General features: G+C 42.2%; 1 protein-coding gene across 1 annotated transcript; it reads right to left on the bottom strand.

The window, feature by feature from the left end:
• Window positions 1-8,463: 8,463 nt before the first annotated feature.
• On the bottom strand, window positions 8,464-16,980 carry LOC117874513 (histone H3.3A). Its single transcript, XM_034764701.1, has 4 exons — window positions 16,837-16,980; window positions 15,160-15,314; window positions 12,647-12,800; window positions 8,464-9,101 (listed from the first exon to the last, which is right to left on the bottom strand). Exons 2-4 carry the CDS (start codon window positions 15,285-15,287, stop codon window positions 8,973-8,975), a joined length of 411 nt encoding a protein of 136 aa, XP_034620592.1. The 5' UTR covers window positions 15,288-15,314; window positions 16,837-16,980; the 3' UTR covers window positions 8,464-8,972.
• Window positions 16,981-20,036: the final 3,056 nt, after the last annotated feature.

Genomic DNA, 20,036 nt, shown 5'->3' with positions numbered 1-20,036 from the left:
CTCGTTATAGGAAGTGATAGACGTGCATAGAGACAAGGTGGAATCAAAATTCTGAATCTGAAGTTACCAAACCTTGGGGAAATTCAGATCCAGATCCAAAATCTAAACTGGGGTAACACACTGTGGGACTCAGAGAAATGGGTGTAGCAGGAAAATCAACTATTAAGAGGGTGGCAGAAAGCATAAACTGAACTAGTGCCCTCCCAAACCATAGCTTGCACCTTCTTCCGCCCCCTTACCAATGTAGTTTCCCTTTCACCCACTTGTTGACATAATTCACATCACTTTATGTATTATCTGAAATTGAGTCTGTGTTTCAGCTGCATGAATTACTCTTCACTTTCCTTCCTAAAAAATGTGTAGTGTTGCTGGATGCCATGTTCCACCCCAGAGGTGATGACATTTCAGTGATGTGAGATTCGATTATACAAAGGGACAGATTCATTCCTTGCTGATATAAGGGCTGCAAGCCCCACTGGCACTCCTGAAGCAGCTATGTTGGAGGGGAAGTTCAAGCCAAGGGAGGCCACTTTATATTCCAGCAGAGACTGTTAAGGGAAAGCATGGAAACAGTATATCACCCTTCTGGCTGGCCTCACCTCACGCTTACTATGCTGACTCTGCCTACTTTTGGGACTGCATTGACTGACTGCAGGCCAGGTGCTGCCACTGTAAATGGATGATTGTAAAAGGTTTTGGCATATAAAGCACTATATAAATGTAGGATACTATCAAAGCAGATATAGTGAGAATTTGCCTTTGACTTCAGCATGGTGTCCTAGGAGAGTCTTTAATCATCCTGATGAAGAACCCTTACAAATTCCTTTTCATTCTTGTCCTTTTGCCCTAGTTTCCCCTCTCAATTCTCCTCCTGCTATATACTAATCACTATCCCCTGCAGATGCTCAGATACCATCTGCCGATTACTAGATACCAGTGGATATTGCATTTCTGCAGAGGAGAATTTAACCCACACTGATAGCTTGCTCTCCACTCCGACATTCTCTATTTAATGCCCATCTCAGCAGATAGTAGCTATCTGGGGAAATTATCAGGAAGTCACTAATATCACAGTCAGGCACAGATTGATTTTTTTTCCTCCTTGTTATTTCCAGGTCAGCCGCCTTTTTGGTCCTACATGACAAGGCTTCTATGCCCTCCTGGAATCCTGCCTCACTGCTGCCTCATGTGTTCACTTGTCAATGGAGCACAGTTTGCATCTATGCAATTAACATTTATAAAACAATGAATAATTAAATCATAAATCAAACAATATAGGAGATTACCACATGGCAAAGCATTTGCAGTCAATTTATGTTGTACCTGTAGTACTTAATTTATATTGAATAAATTGGTGGGTGGATTACATATAATTTTACTAATATTTTAATACCATAATTATTAGCTCCATTGTTCCATTTTTGCATTGACTATACAGAACACATTTTTGAAGTTTGCTCTTCAGAAATATAAAGACGTTCTGGGAAAATAGCAAAACCATAGACCCAGCTTTATAAAACTTTGAAGAGCGCTGAATTGGGACAGTAACCTGATTATACTTAAAAAAAAAAAAAAAAAAAAATCTTATTACAAATACTTGCTACTAACCATGTTATATTGTTAATACTACATAGTTATATAGTAAAATACAATACTGCTAAAAATTGAGTTCATTTTTCACTTTCTAGTGCTGGCTAACGTTTCATAAGTCACTTTGCTTAGACAGTGAAAACAGACTAATGAGTTTGAAGTTAGAACCAAGTTATTTTCAGGTTCTAATGTACTAGCCCAGTGCCATAATGTTGGGGCTGTAAATCCTGCACACGAGGTGATCAAATCCAACAATTATTTTTACTAAAATAAATGTTTTAAATGTCTTGCATTTCTTATATATTTAAAACATGATAAAATTTTGGGCCTAAAGTTTCTTGGTAACTAAGTAGTGCTGCTGTCAAGGTCTATACCATCTGAAGGATTTGATACAGCAGCATCATAAAGACACTAACAATTTTATATTTCCGTTTCTTTCATATTACATGCAATTTGTTTCTAATAGATGTATCAAATCTTGGATATTTTATGTTTGAATTTGGCATATTAATTTAGTAAATATGGACACCTTGCTTTTAATTCAGCTCTTCCGGCAGCATATTTTCTGGAATGTCTGAGTCTTCATAAAATGTATAGGGGAAGTGTGACCAAGTAAAATTGTTCAGGAATGTATATATGCTCATAAATGCTTTGCTCACAAGTATTTAAAACGTTGAAAGGAATCTAACATATCTGTGACAATTAACAGGCAATGGGCCAGTTCATTTTCATCCCCACAGTACTGGAGTCAATACAGTTACTAGGTTAAACTCATCCCCTAGTGTATGTTCACATGATAATACATTTTACCCCTGCGTGCAGCAAAGTTGCAGCTATGATTAAATAAATTACCTATTTAATTTTTGTTGTCTACAACGGGGAACTTTATTTCAGAAACCTACATTCCAACCAGATTGTTTTAAATATGAAATTTCAGATGGACACTAAGCTTTCATCAAAACCTTTTTTAGGCAAATGACACCACTGTCTTCTAATTTCCATTACTCTCCTTGTGCCTTTCTGTTGCAGATATGCCCCGTTTGCATGTTTTGCAGACAATGCAATATTTCTGGTTTTATTTCAGTGTCAAACAAGGCAATATTTGTGTATAAGAAATATATCATACCTTTCCCCAACCCTAAATGCTAACCATTCCTTGAGAATTCAAAGGATAATCCATAATTTATACTCTAAAGTCTCTTTATAAATAATAAATGTGCATGCATCCATGGACAGTTCACAGTGAATTTTCACATAGAAAATGCCAAAGATGGGTCATGTTTAACTCTGCTACTTCAAAATAATATTTATTTCTTTTTAATTGTTGGCTTTTCTAGACTCCAAAGAACATGGAGATGCTCTTCGTTAGCAACAGACATTGGTGGTGATTTTACAATAGACTTTAAAAAAAGCATAGTGCTTGAGAAACATGCTAGAATAGCAACTCTATATTTATCCACACAAACAGATGCTTCACAAGCAGCAGCTGCAGGACAATTTTGCCTAATAGTGCCCGGTGTACCTGAATCCTAACATGGAGAGACCATCCCTTCTGAGGGTGCACAAACAGGTCAGTTTTTATGCACACTCAATCATGGCCTCTCTATTACCCAGGGTGCCAGATGTGGTATCATACAAGACCGGTAAGCAAATACAGAGACTTATCTAATTCCTTGTTAGTTTAATTAAAACCAGTTCTACAAAGTGGTAGTTGGGTAAGTTAAATGTTAGACAAATAAGACCATGCTACTAGTAAACAAAAGCCATTGGTGTATTCTGATCATATGGTGGTCACAAACCAGTTCCTACTGAACATTCACACCCCTGCACCAGTGATTTGTACTGTCAGACTATCTCCCTCCCACAAGCAACCTTTCATTATAGAAAAATATTGTTTTTAAAATTGGTATAGGAAGAAACACCCCTTAAAATCATGTTAGTTTGTATGTCTAGTAAAAGTATAAAGTCACAGGACTCGCATCACACGCCTGCCATTGTTCAGGTGAGCTATTTTAGAGGGACACTTTTGCACAACCAAGTGGGTGAATTTAGATTATTTTGCAAATAGTTCCTCATGGCTGATCTCACCCAAGGAGCACAGATTCCTTGATTCTCAGAAGGATGGCTCATTGATTTTATCAGAAGAAAATTAAAAACGTTGACAGCAATAAAACGTTTTAACAGTTATCAGCTGATAGTTATTTCCCCCCATATAACTTCCATTTCTTCATCTGTCAGCAAGAGGAGGGAGAACTCCAGCCAACTTCCTGGTTTTGCTTTTTAACAGCAGTATTTTCTTAATGTAAAGAGACCGGTTAAAGTATATTCAGTAAATACAACTGAGCTTTAAGAGTCTTTTCAATTATAGGCTGAATTTCTTTGCAGTTGATGCCCACTTTGCATATACAGACAGCAACCAGACCCATTGATAGCTGCTGCTCACATCAGTCAAACAGTACAATGGCTGTATGCTAATATGCAAATGGAGGGGGGGGGCACCGCACTGGTTAAAATATAATTTCTTGAGTTAAAATTAACACATTACAAGTATATTGAGCAGCAGTACTATTCTGTCTCCCATCTAAAGGAGTGACTGGAGCTGCACTCTACTAAGCCACTTTAGGAATGGATTACCATGAAACACTAGTCATCATAGAAAAGGACACACAATCAAGGTCAGCATCTTAAAACTTAGCAGGGCTATATCATACACATCCCTTCCATGAGTAAAGTGTACACACATCTAGCAGCTCTCAGCCCAGACCAGTGGGCTCAAACTTTTCCTGTCACGCCCCACCCCTCCATTACTGCACTCTTAGCTCAGCAAAGGAGTTTGTGCTGAAGGCAGAGCTGGGGGCAGAACTGAGGATGGGGAAGGAGCTGGGGCTAGAGGCAGAGCTGGCCTGGGGGCAGAGAGGGAATGAGGACAGAGTTGGGGATGGGGCTGCAGCTGAAGACAGGGCAGGGCTGGGTGGCATTCCCTTCCCACACCCCATGAGGACTGCCCCACGTCCTGCTGCATGCCACCCCAAACGTTCCTCCATGCCCTCCCGGGTGGGGGGTTGGGGAGAAGGAGGGGAAGGAGGCACACCCCACAGTTTTGGCTAGGCTGAAGCAGTGCCTTAATACCGTTTTCCTTCCCTGACACCAAAAGCAGGGGAGCTACAGCAGTGGGAAGGAGTGGGTTAAAGCTAGCAGCAGCAGAAGCTTAGTCCTCTCTCCCTGGGCAATTTCTGTACTTAAATTAACACCAGAATGTTTGTCCTCCCAGCCCTCCTGCACTGTGGAAGGTGCCTTTAAGGCAAATTCCCAATCCAGCAAGGAAGTCATTGTCATCACAGCTCTTAGAGACATTACGCTGAGAAGGATCTAGAACAGTGGCTCTTAAGCTTTATTGGTTCGCATGCCATCCTATTAAAAAAAATTGTTCTGAAGTGAATGGATGGAACACGAAGCTCATATGCTAGTTTAAGAACTCCCTGGTCTACAGCCTGATTCTCTCCCCACTTAAAAAAAACAAACAAAAAAACTGTTAAATCCATATAGATCTCATTCCAAGACCTGACCAAAAAAAAATGGAGACTTCACATTTCCTGTCCATTCCCATGAGAATAGCCACCTAGATTTATTTAGCATTTGCATATTCACTGAGCTAGGAGATGAAGTAGCCTATTGAGTGCAAGTTTAAAAAAAAAAAAAGTAAGTGACACCTGTCTTATAGTAAGATCATTTTACTTTAAAAAAATCAGATCAATTCAGGAGCTCTTCTGCTGCTTCTCATGGTAAATATTGAAAGGGCAAGGTGGGAGGGGGACATTATAGAAACAACTGAATGTAAAGCAATACTCTGGTGTAGATTATATTCACAAATCTATTGCTTTCTTTACAATGGGGGCAGAAAGCTAAAGGCCCAAAATTCCACAGGAATAACTTACAGGGGAAGGGTACTTAATATACAAATTACAAGCTCTTAATAAAAGATTTGGGGGAAAATATGCTCCTAACAAATCATACCAGGATTCACTGCACACCACTTCTTTAGGGGTGTAACAGTTGTAACTAGCACTTTGGAAAGATGCAAGAATCTAAGAACAGTCTAACATTACATGCTTCAATACTGACTGCAAGAAAAACATGGCAAGTTTAGGTTTGGGTATCAGCCTTCCTTCCATTCTGAATTCTCTTGCTTTGGTTGATTTAAAGCTTTTGTTTTAATTTATTAGCTTTAAATAAAAGTTTTAAATTCTTTGAGAAAACGTTTTGCAGTCTATAGTCAGTTGGTGCCTTATCGTTCCGTTCTCCCCAACCCAATTAAAAGAAAAAAAAAAGTACTAATATCCCATACCAACACATTTAGACTTATTTTTCTGACATGTGGGAGGGGGAAATTAAGTCCCTCCACTCCTTTACCTACCAATACTTGAGTTCAAGTTATAGGAAAAATACCCAACATCATTGCCAGCTACAGAAAATTGGATAAATTTAACTAGTTTAGGTGTTATCAGCTGATGTATATAAATTGGAAATCCAAATATAGGAGGGCCCTACTACCAAATTCACGGTCCATTTTGGTCAATTTCATGGTCATAGGATTTTTAAAATTATTAATTCATTATTTCAGCTATATAAATCTGAAATTTCACTGTGTTGTAATTGTAGGGGTCCCTCCTGACCTAAAAAGAAGTTGGGGGAGGGTCACAAGGTTTTTCTAAGGGTGGTTACAGTACTGCTACCCTTACTTCTGTGCTGCTGCTGGTGACAGAGCTGCCGTTCTCCAGCTGCTAGCCAGGAGCCTAGCTCTGAAGGCAGAGCCACCACCAACAGCAGCACAGAAGTAAGGATGGCATAGTATGGTATTGCTACCCTTACTTCTTTGCTGCTGCCTGCAGAACTGGGCCAAGTTAGCAGCCGTTGCTCTCCAGCCACCCAGCTCTGAAGGTAGCAACGCAGAAATAAGAGTGGCATGGTATGGTACTGCCACCCTTACTTCTGCACTGCTACTGGCAGGGCACAGCCTTCAGAGCTGGGCACCCGGCCAACTGCCGCTGCTCTCTGGCCAGCCAGCTCTGAAGTCAGCGCAGAAGTAAGGGTGGCAATACCATGACGCTTTTAAAATAACCTTGTGACCCCCCTGCAACTCCCTTTTGGATCATGACCAGCATTTCTCAAATTGGGGGTCTTCCCCGTGAAATCTGTATAGTATAGGGTAAAAGCACACAAAAGACCATATTTCATGGCCTGTAGTGCGTTTTTCATGGCCGAGAATTTGGTAGGGCCCTAACTATATGACATTGTAGGGAGTTAATGTTTGAATATAGGCTGTTTGTATTAAAGTGAGTTTACCAGACGTATGTGCAGAGAGGGCAGGCTTGAAATCTCAATTTACTTAAACAATCTTTGCTGCTCACCTTTAACAGTTCTATTGGGTTGGTTCCTGCAAGACAGTCAATCAAATATTCATCGATATTTGGTTCACAGATTTGGACAGGTTTAGCATCAAACGATCTGCTCTAACTACACTGTATGGCATTACTTTTCCTTGACAAGCTACTCCATTAAGAGAGACTTCACTCTGAACAATGCTGGCAGATAGTATTCATTACTACTAGAGCTGGGCAAGTTATGAACATGATTTATTGAATAAGTTTTGGCTCTCTCTCTTCAGGAACTGCCAAAACAGATCATGAATCTATTGTTTCAAGGTATCTGCAGAGGATGAAACTCACCCTTGCATAAAACCTCTGTGCCATGAAGTCCTTTTTTGAGGGACTCAGGGGCACACAGGTTTTGTAGGGACTCTGCACGGGGAGAATTTCACTCAGATTATTACCTGTAAATGAGTTACAGAGCAGAAATTAGTTAGATATTAGAGCTGTTGACTAAAAAAGAGTAATGTGGTATGTTCTTCCTCAGCTGGATGATAAGAAACCTTAAAGTCAAGTTTCCAATGAAGTTAACCACAATTATGAATTCAAAATTAACAAATTAATCAAGTTTTACAGACAGAAGTTTGGAACATTCACTTAAAATGAACACAGAGGCACAATCAAGGAGAGTTTAAAAAAATAAAACTGATATTCCAATACGAGCCTTTGCAGTACCTACTCAGCTTGATTCACTACTTGCATGAGAGCTCAAAACTAAAAGACGACTTATCATGCAGGTAGTATATTATTATTTTGAACAGGGAGTAGGAATTACAGGCAATGGTGCATATGCTGAGTTCTCAACCAGGGTAAAGAACTTTGTTTAAAAAAGGCACTCATCAAAACAAAGCAAACATTACCTAGTTCAGAATGAGATGGGTGGTGTGCACAGAGGAAGAGATGAATAAAAAAAAAAAAAAATTACATTTTGCCTTGGTTTGCCCTGGGTTCTTTTGATTATGTTCTGCATGGACTGAAGGTTTACTTCCAGACTCTGCATGAATGAACAGTTTTACTTGAAGTAAAAAAGAGTCAAATTACCAACAATTTTTTTTAATATATAATGAAATGTAGAACTCTTACCCAGTGACTTTCTTCGTGGTTTCCATACTGCTTCCACATCCTAGTCTCTTTACCTATTTAATACACTTATCAAAAAAAAAGCACTGCTTAACCCTGAAGCGATTAGAGGCTCAAAACTCACTTTCCTCCAACAATGAAGTAACTTTATTTTCTTTTAAAAAAGCAGCTACTTCACAGATAGTGTGAGGACACACTCTTATGGAACTAAGCTAATGTTAAAACAATGCTGGAAATGTTATTTTTCAGTATTAAAACTGGAGCAGGAAGAGGAATCTGTAGAAAAGTTGTCCAAAACCTATACACTGAACACTTGTATCTATGACGATCCAAGTAGAAGGTTTAAAAAACAAGAATAAAAGCAGGAGTCATTTAATGTATTTTAATAGCAAACTTACAGGAACAGCACAGAAGACAGACAACATTAAAAACATGTACTTGCATGTAGGACAACTCAGTTAGAAAAGTATAGCGAATGGATGGAATCTACTGTATGATAAAAATGCTACAAACACCATTTAATTGCCATCGATAAGAAATTTACTTGTTTTAAAAAAATCCAAATGCTGGCATCGTCCAGAAAAAATTGACAGGTTTATTTATAATTGATATAAAGTTGAATTGTTGAAACTTGTTCACTGAAACATTTTTGACTGCATTAATGCTTTATGTCTCCGCATTTATATTAAAAATCCACACACAAATGAAAATGGAAAAAAACTTGCCAATACCCGATTCTGTCCCCTATGTTTCCATTTGCAACCATATACTTAGGTACCTTTTAACCCCATGGAAAAAAAATATCTAACGTTCATTACTACCAATAACAGGAAGAAGAGATTTGTATTGAGAAGGACAAACCCACCATAGTGGAGTTTAAGCACGCTCTCCACGTATGCGGCGTGCTAGCTGGATATCTTTTGGCATGATTGTGACACGTTTGGCATGGATAGCACAGAGGTTGGTATCTTCAAACAGGCCAACCAGGTAGGCTTCACTTGCCTCCTATTATAGAAGAAACAAAGAGTTAAAGACTTTTTACACACGCAGCACGTAAAAGAATATAGGAGTCCATGACAGAATCTCAAGTAATCGTGATAATTACAAGTCTATGAACGTATCTATTAAAGATACCAACAGTTTAGTATTTTCAATAGTGTGGCAGTCTCTCTCACTGCTTCCCTACAAACAGCCAACCTGTATCACTTTTACTTCCACAGATAAAGATTTTCTGTACCTTCGGTCAAATAAAGTTTGGTATACCACTGCTATTTAGCGGTTATTCTCTGGAAGATGATTACAGAAATACTTTGACCAAAACGTAAGATATTGGGAAATATAGCTACAACGGTACTCCTACAATTAAATAAAGAAATATTTAATCATTTTAAAATACTTTGACGAGGAACTTGAAGCCCATTATTATGATTAAGAGTGACACTAAACTCAGTAGAACAGCTTACACTGTTTGAAGTGAGCAAGAGTCTCAATTCTAACATCAAGTAACGTTCAAGTTAGCTTCTAAAATACACAATACAGAAACAGGTACGAAGCCCATACAGATGTTCTGCAGCTTCTATACCTGTAAAGCAAATTTGGAAGACTGCTTAAATTTTTTACACAGTATATAGATTGATGCTGAACTTTCTTTTGACCTGTACTTGTGAATGGAATAATAGGACAACTGTAGCATTAAAAGGTGTGTCTCGATGAGCAAAAGGTGTATCTAGGCTCCCACATGTTCTTTAACTTGACCTGCTAATTCATGTGAAAACTAGTAACTACCTTTCTACACTAGGATTTTTCCTGGAATTCGTTATTTTGAGTTCAGCACACAGCTTTTCCTACTGACAACAAGGCCGAACATACATTAGAAGCCTAGCGTAGACCAGATACTCTGCCATTAACATATAGTGAAGTGGTCAAGTTAAAGCCTGTGGGGGAAGGGAGCGCAGTCTACAACATAGACTCAATACAAATCAGCCTGCATCTTAACAGGGCTTTTCAATCATGTTCAGGTAACTAGGATGAGCCAACAGGATTGGAAAAATAAAGACATGTACCCTTTTTGCCTGGCAAGATCTACCACTAGGCTGAGCACTAGAGTAAACCAAAGGTTTCTATCCTGAAACAAAAGGGATAAGTGGGATGTATCCAGATTAGCCTTTGAAATGTTTTAGCATTTGAGTTAATCTGCAATCAGTTAATTCTAGGTAAAAAAAACTAGTGTAGACAAACCCAAAAATCTTGAGAGTCTCCCACTAGATTTTAAAACACCATTTAAGGATTTAAAAGCCTCATGCCACAATCCCTCACTTACACACATGCTTAACTTTAAGCATGTGAGCCCCACTGAAATCAGCTGTTGAAATTAATCATGTATGGGTCACTAACCAGAGACGTTTGCTTTAGAAATAATAAAGCAAAATCATTTAGAGACAAGCCACCCACTTGAAATATTTGGTCCTTCTAATTACCTGAACACAGAACTTTAATAGAACTTTATCAAGACAAGTAGGCACTACTATTTTTCACAGTGAGAAGAGAAGAAAGGATGCTATAATGCAGGGGTGGCCAAACTTACTGACCCCCCGAGTCGCATACAACAATCTTCAGAAGCTCAAGATTTGGGGTGTGCCTGTCAGGGCTTGGGGTTTCAGCCCTGTGGGGAGGGGAGGGCCTCAGGGCTACAGCCCTGCACGAGGACCCCGCCCAGGCTCAGGGCTTCATCCCCACTCCTGCTGAAGTCCTAAGCCTCGGCAGGCATGCTCCGTGGGGCTGAAACCCCAAGACTCCCCTCTCCATTGGGCAGAAGCCAGAGGCAACACATGGGGGGAGCATGTGGGATCACGTGCCCTCCCCCCCGATTTTTGCCAGGGTTTGCTGGCCCCACTCGGTCACATGGTGCCGCCAGCCCCCCTCCCTGCACAGCAGCTGCTGGAGCGCCTCTCCTTATGCTGCTGCCTCTCCACACAACAGAGCTAACACCTGGGAGCTGCAGAGAAGGGCTGCTGGGGGCGGGGGGGAAGAGGCACGCCTCAAGCTGTTGGGGGGCACAATTTAAATGTTTGTCCCCCCCCCAACTCTCAACAGGCACCAGTTGTCTCTGGCAGAAGCCCCTAGCCTCACTATGCTGCCGCAGGGCAGAAGCCCGGAGCTCCCCTCCCACCCCCAGTCTGGTAGATAGAGAATGGGGGGGAGACGCGGAGGGGAACACTCTAACTGTAAAAGAACCGCATGCGGCTGGCAAGCCACTGTTGGCCACCCCTGCTATGCTATGCTATAATATAATATAGCAGCTTTATCCAGTTATATTAAGTTACAGTTGTATTAAGATTTAATACTGAAAATTGCCAAATCATTTTTATATGCAGCGATAACAAAAATTTAACTATTCAGGATTTAAGTTGCAAAAGCAGGATCAATAAAAAGCCACCAATTTCCCAATATACTTTGTGGTACATAACTGAAATGCTGGCAAATATGCAATTATTAATCCTGGTCATACTAACTGTATTTTAGGCAAGAACTGGTTACCTAAATGTGTGCTCAGTGAAGTTTGTTTTTGAGTGTCCTGAAACCTTAAATTAAAAACACACAGATTATCTACTCTCAAAATGCTTGGCTTTAAAAGATGTTAAATTATTACAAAATTTAAGTGAGAGGGAAGGAATACAAGATTTATCTCAGTTTAATATGAGAAAATTACTATTTCTGCATTTAATAAGTTAGATTTTTTTATGAGAGCTATTTCCAATGTTAATATATTTATGGCATTTTTATAAAACTGTTTTATTGACTAGATTTTATCAAATTATAAATGATTCAACAACAAAAAGTTAATTACTTTGGGCAAATTGAATGCTGTAGCATCAATTCACCTAGAATTGAATCGGTAGATGCCTACTTCTGAAGTTCACCAATCAAGTGAAATTTTGACTAACCATAGAAACAGCCTAGCCAATTACATGACTTTATGGAACTGACCTATCACATCCTCTCTCCCATAGTAACAAAGGCAACAGCATGGCCCTATCAGCTACTGCTCTAAAGAAAATATTCTTTTAAATCATGTCCATGTTTTACCAGCATAAGGATACTTCTATAAAAGTTACTGCAGATTAATTTGTGTGCATATTTACAGCAATATCCCAGCAGTTCCACTCCAGCCATGATGAATTATTTCCTTGATAAACCTTTTTTCAGGTATTCAGGGTACTCTAAGTTAATCTGCTTAAATTATTTTTTTAAAAATATTAGAGCTTTCAGTTAGGGATGCTTCTTTAGTTCTTTGTGATGTTTTTAGATATTCGCATGAGGAAATACCAGGTAACTTATTTTGTTAGACAGTACTCAAACTATTAGGAATCCACACTAGCAGACAGGGACATCATTTAACCACCTTTTGAATATGAATACAGATGCATACAAATCTAAGCAGAATAACTGCCTTGAGTTTCACAAGCTCGTCGTCTATAGATATCCACGCACAAAAATAATTCATTTAAATTAGGCCTAAAAATAAATCACAGTCTTCCTTTAAGTTTTACCTGCAAAGCACCAATAGCAGCGCTCTGGAAGCGCAGATCTGTTTTGAAGTCCTGAGCAATTTCACGCACCAGACGCTGGAAGGGAAGTTTGCGGATCAGAAGTTCAGTAGACTTCTGATAACGTCTGATTTCACGGAGAGCCACAGTACCCGGCCTTTTAATTAATAAAAAAATAATTAACATTTACATCGTTTTAGAATATCAAATAACCCATGTTCTTCTAATCTGAACTAGGAACGTTTTGTATATGCTCTGTTTTTACTAGAAGCATCTCAGTATTTACAACACAAAAACATCTTGACTTACAAAGAGGGCCTGATCTCATCATTCATTTGTATATTAGCTTCAACAGGCATTCCACCTATGGATAAGCAACAAGAGTAGGCCCTCCTAAGCCTTGTCTTCAGCATGAAAAAAGGTGTACAACACATTAGCTAACGTACACTAATCAACATGTGTTAAACTAAGTGTAGACAAGGCAAGTTGTAGTGTTAACATGAGTTTTCTGGTCAAGTTAAGCCAGACTCTCCCCAAGGATTTACCTCAACCAGCTAATTCAGAGGTGGGCAAACTTTTTGGACCAAGGGCCACATCTGGGTGGGGAAATTGTATGCAGGGCTGGGGCAGGGGGTTGGGGTGCAGTGTGCAGGAAGAGGCTCAGGGCAAGGAATTGGGGCAGAGGAGAGGTGCAGAGTGTACGAGGGGGCTCAGGGAAGGGGGTTGGGTGTAGAAGGGGTGAAGAGTGCAGGAGGGGGCTCGGGGCAGGGGCGCAGGAGGGGTGCGGACTGAGGGAAGGGGTTACGGACAAGGAGTTGGGGTGCAGGAGGGGTTCGGGGTATACAAGGGGGCTCAGGGCAGGGAGTTGGGGTGCAAGGTCCAGGCAGGGGGCTTGGAGCAGGGTGCAGGCAGGGTTCAGGCTCCGGCCCGGCTTACCTAAAGTGGCTCTGGGGTGGCAGTGGCACGCACCAGGGCCAGGGCAGGCTCCCTGCATGCCTGCCCTGTCCCCGGCCCCGCGCCGCTCCAGGGAGCGCTGCAGCCCCTGCGGGGGAGGGGGCAGAGGGCTCCACGTGCTCTGCCCTTGCCGCACCCCCAGGCACCTCCCATTGGCCGCGGTTCCCTGTTCCCAGCCAATGGGAGCTGCAGGGGGTGGTGCCTGGAGACAAGGGCAACGCACGGAGCATTCTGCCCCCCGCCATGGGGCTGCAGGGAAGTGGTGCTGGCCGCTTCCGAGAGCAGCATGGGGCCCGCGGCGCCACAGGGGGCAAACCTGTGGGCCGGATCCAAAGCCCTGAGGGGCCGGACCCAGTCCACAGGCCGTAGTTTGCCCACCCCTGAACTAATTAATGTCAAAAACAGGTCACTCCCTCCCTACTCTGTAGCTATGACCATAAAAATGGCATTGAAAAACATCATATCCTTGGTTATATTTTATAAGAAGAACTTAAAATCTATTCATGAAATTTCCTTACATTAGTGTTTTAACCAAAAATTCGTGTTAATACCATCTTTCTGCAAAAACACAGTTCATTTCTGTCATGATTTTTGTGTATATTTCATTTATTATGAAAATTTTGCATTTTTTGCCTTAAGTTACTTACTAATTTGTAGTATTAATTTCCATCTCCCTCTTCTCATCTGTATTCTCTACTACTACTTATGGACCATGAATGCAGACTAAAACATTCTTAAAATATGCATTTGCAATGTTTCAAGATTACATTCACTTTCCCAAATGTCTTTCTGTTCCTCTTCTCAAAAGGAAACACACACACACGCTTTAACAACAATGACCATCCCTCAAGATGAACAATCGTATGTTAAAACTCTTGATTGCGCAAGGATCCTTCCGGATGAAAGAGTTTATTACAACATAATTGTCAGCAAGAGATTTACCTGTAATTCTAGCCTATTTCCTCCTCTATTTAAGTCTTCATTTTAGGTTAACTGAAGATAAAATTATTTGCAGAGGTTCTGCTTATATGTAGACATGTTCTGCCCTCTAATGGTAGAATCTCTTAACTACACTGTCAGTTCATTAAATAGCGAAATAGCTGTGAAGACAGTATTGTACCAGTTTAAGTAAATGAAGATCAGTTCTGTGCATTAAAGTTTGTTCCAGTCTAATTCTGTTACAATACAGAAATTAATTAGAAGCCAAATCACCAAAGTGCATATATGTTTGGATGACATTTATGTGATTAAGCTTAAACGAGGTCTTAATTGCATAAATAATTTAAAATGCATAATCTATTAAATAAAATAAGCCTATTATTACTACACATAAATTTAAGCCACTGTGCAAATGTTCAACATAAAAACATATTATGGATTATTTAAAACTTGTTCATAATCAAGTGGTGAAATAATGAAAGCATTGTAAAAATCACCCTGATCAAGAATTAAAATGAAAACCACCAAAGTTCCCCCAATGCAAAAAGTTCTGCTCCGATAAACGTTTCCGTTTGGTTAAGGGGATGTTGCATCACAAGCTTTGTCCCTGGTAATTTCTGTACCTGTAGCGATGAGGTTTCTTGACCCCTCCAGTAGAGGGCGCACTCTTGCGAGCTGCTTTCGTAGCGAGTTGCTTCCTAGGTGCCTTACCACCAGTGGATTTACGGGCAGTTTGCTTGGTACGAGCCATGTTCCTGAAAACTTCTCTTCCTTACACCTATCGGTAAAAAATTACCATGCGATCACACACTGCAACAACCTAACCACTAGCTCAGATGTTCCGGAAATGCAGATTTACCTTTTACACCTTAAAAATATTGTCTAACAAGAATCAAAAGACGTACAACATTGAACAATTAAAATGATCCCGATTATACCTCTATACCATGCAAACACCACACTTCTCACAACAGAAACTGCGACCCTAGGTAACTGCTTGCCACATAAAGGAATCCTTCCCTTTCGACTGCTGAATTAGGAGAAAACACACTAGCCAAAAAGGACCATCGGCCTAATTTATCTAATTGCAAAAGAAATTAAGTGTCTGAAGACCTCAGATTATTATTAAAATGCAGTTTCACCCAAGAGTTAAACATGAACGATGCAGCAGCAAATCCTAAATAGGTCGATTCAAACAACAGATAAGAGATTATTACTGCCCCCTGTAGTTCTCCCCCCGTCAGCTGAAAAGTGCTACAAATATTACCTGAAAAACATTGGGGGGCTTGCATCCAATTTATAGTCTGCATTGAACAAAAATACCTCTTTCAAAACAGTAGAGAGGGGGAAAGTAGACAAGCAGCCCCTCAAAGCTTTCTGCAAAGCAACCTGCCCATTGCAATCGCTCGGCTATGCCCGCAAATTAAAACGCAAATACACGCAAATCGCTATTTATGTTGCAAACAAAAAGAGTCTGACTTAAGTTCAAGAAAGCAACAAACTTTTTTGGGGGGTTGTTTTTGGTGCTGCCTCTCTGTCTCTTTCTGTGCAATTGCTTTTCCAAGGCTGCCTCGCTCCCAAGCGCCTCTCACTGGCAAACTCATCTCCCAGACCCGAACAAAATGGAAACAATCACGAAATGCAGCCCTAGTCCTTTTGCAAAGAGGGAAAAAATAAAATTGCAAAAAATAATGCAAAAAATACAAGGAACTCCAAACCATGTGGGTGCAGATCAAGTGGGAATGGGGGAAAAGTTTGCAATCAAAATGCAAAAAAATGCACTGGGTTGCGGTTGTTTCTTTTACAATTTTCTTTCCTTTTTTATTGTTTTTTATGCAATAGGAAAAAAATATGGTCGGTGACCAGAGAAAAGAGACAAGATGGTGAAGCTGAGCAACAACTGTGGGGAGCAGGGGAAGGAAGGCAGGAGAGTTACCCTGGGCTGGCAAGTGGCTCCTCTTTGCAGCTGCTTCCCAGCCCTGATCCGGGGAGATGTTGGGCTCAGGAGGTAGCTAAGGGGCTGGGGAGGGTGTTGGGGGGGGTTTGGAGTGGGGGTAAGGGGGGCACAGGGGGGCAATGATCGAGCGAAGAGGGGCGGGGGGTGCTGGGGAAGGGAGCAGCTCAGGCTCCTTGGCTGAGCAGGGGAAGGTGGCGAGGAGAAGGGGGACTCCGGATGCTGCCGCTTCCCAGCAGCGATTTCTGGCCCCCAAAAGTTTGTGCGGCGGGTTGGGGGGCGGCCATGGGGGCCCCCGCCGGGTTGCGGGGCGCGGGGAGTCTTGTGGGGAGAGCTAGGGACTTACCCCCGTCCGCTTGGGCTGAGAGCGGCTGCCGAGCAGGGAGGGAGGAAGCGAGGAGGAGCTACAGCTACTGCTGCTGGCGGCGGCGGCTGAGAGCACAATTGAAAGATGGCTGACTCGCGAGGGCCGTCCCCGCCGCCTGGCTCCGCCCCATCCCGCCCCGGACACGCCCCATCGCCCGCCAAGCGGCCAATGGTGCACAATGGAGGGAAGGCTTGGCCACGCCCACTCCCCTTCCTCCCTCCCTCATCTCTGCCCCCGCTCAACCTCTGAGCCGGGCTCTGTGTGTACAAACACAAAAGACACGCCGCGCGCGCGAGAGGGATTCCCTCCCCTCCTCCCTTTTCCCGCGAGCAGAGGGGGAGGCGAGCGGCCAGGAGAGAGCGCGAGGCCACTCCGGGGACTCTGCCGCGGCTAACGACCGCGGGCGTGAGCCCAACAGCCAGCGCGAGATCAGACCAACGGCAACCGGCCCCCAGTCCCAGTCCGCCCCTCCCCTACCCCAACTGTATCCAGCCCCGCACCTCTTAACCAGACCCGACCGCTGCCCTGTCTCCACCCCGCCACATGGCCCTTCCCCCTCCGAGATGGCTAGGGCCAGGCAACCCCACACTGTTGTGCGGGGTAAGCTCCTGCTCCCATCCATGTCAAGGGGCCCCTAATTGCTGAACAAATAAAAATATTAGTCGTGCTCCTGGCTCACCTGTGGGGCACTGCCCGGATGGGTCCCACAGGCTCCTCTTGCTGGGACACTGCAATGTACAACAGTGCAAACAAACACTGCACGCTTGGCACCAATGTAATTCATACATGTCAAAGGTGCTTTAGGGAGCCTGACGCAGTCCCTGCCCCCAAAGAACAGAAGCAAAATGTCTGAGGGACTGACAGGCTGGAACAGTGAATGTTGGGAGGTTAAAAAATGAAATTAGACATGGCTGGAAAAACTCAGATCTAGAGCTGGTTCTTGACACCTCCAAAGTTTGAGGATGCTCAGATCTGAAGAGCTGTATCAGTCCTAGGTCTGGAAAAGTATTTTAGGGAAACTGCAGGTATCTAGTTCAAACACATAAAAACAAAACCCTGTAGTGCAACCAGGTGAGACTTTTAGAACCACCTTAAAATTAATCTACAATAAAAGAATTCTCTTCCCCCTCCCTGCAAAATCAGACTTTAGGGTGCATGAGATTGGGAAGGGATCACTGCTGAGAAGCTCAGCTTGGAAAATATTTGTGGGAGAAATGGGTTATAAGGAGGGATTTGAAAAGAGTGGGAACGAGAGAAGGTACTTGGAGGATCAATAGTAGGAGGTTATTCCAAGGTGAAAGTGCAGTTATGGTCAGAAAAGTGACTATGTAAAAATGCCGCCCGCTCATCCAACTGATCTAATCCCTGTGTTCATTCAGAGTTATATTTGTTGCCTTATTATTTAATGAGAACATGCATTTTCCTTTATATTTTTGTTAAACCTGAGAAGCTCAAATATCTATGGGAGAGTGAACTGAATTCTAGTCTGACTTACCCATCATGAACAGGTTTCAGAGTAGCAGCCGTGTTAGTCTGTATCTGCAAAAAGAAGAACAGGAGTACTTGTGGCACCTTAGAGACTAACAAATTTATTAGAGCATAAGCTTTCGTGGACTAATAAATTTGTTAGTCTCTAAGGTGCCACAAGTACTCCTGTTCTTCCATCATGAACAGATTGCTATGTTGTAGCTGCAGGGTCAACTTCTGTAGTCGGTTAGACCTGTGCAACCCAATTGTCTTGAGTTGTACAGGTATATAACTAAGCTGAACCTTTACCACAGGTGATGATGCAAGAGCCAGAAAAAATAGTTTGACTCTCTGATCTTAAGATGAGTTTGTGAAGCTAGCAGTTAGAAAAAAATATCATTTTACTTGTAAACTTTGGAAAAATCAATAGAGAAAACAAACCTGTTATCCTCTGATACTACTTTTACAATCATTTTTTAAAGTAGAACTGCACTTTAAGAGTTAACAAGAAAGAAGGCCCAGAGTAAATCATTATAATAGTATAGAATAGGATGTTATAAAATACAATATAAAATAATAAAGGCCAGGCACTCAAAATTAACATTATTACTGATACAGTGCAAACAGACTTCAATGACTAGTTGGAAGAGTTAACGGCCATTAGCACAGACAATTATTAAATGCGAGAAAGTGCCCAGCCTAAAGGCCATTATTGTTGGTATTAACTGTAAAAATATTAAAATGTAAAAATAAAGTAACTATGCTTTCATGTATTGAAATGTTGCATTGGATATGGGATTCCATTTACAATATAGGTCTTTTCTTAGCAGTTAGGATCTGACTCTGCAGTCTTGATTAGCACGAGTAGTCCTATTGATTTCAGTGGGAATCTTCATGTAAATAAGGACTGGAGGATTGAGCCACTAGCTTACAGTCTAGTGAGCAGGGGGAAGCTGCATTCCATTCTCAACATACCATTAGGTTTAATATAATTTGTATTAATAACATTAAACTATGCTTAACTCAAGTTCAACATTGCTTCGAATGATGCCCTATTCCAGCGTTTTTCAAACTTCGGGTCGCGACCCAGTACTGGGTTGCAGCATGTCAGGCACTGGGTTGCTCTGGTCAGCACTGCCAACCAGGATGTTAAAAGTCCCATCAGTGGTGCTTCCCAGCGAAGGCAGGCTAGAGCCTACCTGTTTCGACACTGCGCTGCACCCTGGAAGTGGCCAGCAGCAGGTCTGGCTTCTAGGGAAGCCTGCCTCTGCACCCCGGCTGCGCCGCTGACCGGGAGCCGCTGGAGGTAAGTCCGCACCCCAACTCTGTGCCCCAACCCCCTGACACAGCCCTGAGCCCCCCCCAAACCTGGAGCCCCTCCTGCACCCCAAACCCCTCATCCCCAGCCCCACCCCAGAGCCTGCACCCCGAGCCCAGAGCCCTGACCCCTTCCCACACCTCAACCCCCTGCCCCAGCTCTGAGCCCCCTCCCACATCCTGAACCCCTTACCCCTGCACCCCAACCCTCTGCCCCAGCCCTGAGCCCCTCCACACCCCAAACCCCTCATCCCCAGATAGTGGGCATCAACAATTTTCTTCAACTGGGTCCCCGGAAAAAAAGTTTGAAAACAACTGCCCTATTCTGCTGTCCCAGCCAGGAGCACTGCCTTTGGTGGAAATTCCCTTGAATTCCATGATGTCATAGGGGGTGG

The sequence above is a fragment of the Trachemys scripta genome, chromosome 3 (assembly GCF_013100865.1).
Source record: "Trachemys scripta elegans isolate TJP31775 chromosome 3, CAS_Tse_1.0, whole genome shotgun sequence".
NCBI lineage: Eukaryota > Metazoa > Chordata > Testudines > Emydidae > Trachemys > Trachemys scripta.
Note: the sequence above shows the minus strand (reverse complement) of the source record. Positions and strands in the feature narration are given on the sequence as shown.

Excerpts from the sequence above, each read along its gene's own strand:
- LOC117874513 (XM_034764701.1), bottom strand. The coding sequence starts at position 15,287 with ATGGCTCGTACCAAGCAAACTGCCCGTAAATCCACTGGTGGTAAGGCA. Across the intron at positions 12,801-15,159 it reads AAGAAACCTCATCGCTACAG|GCCGGGTACTGTGGCTCTCC; the intron begins GTACAGAAATTA and ends ATTAATTAAAAG. Across the intron at positions 9,102-12,646 it reads CTGCTATTGGTGCTTTGCAG|GAGGCAAGTGAAGCCTACCT; the intron begins GTAAAACTTAAA and ends CTTCTATAATAG.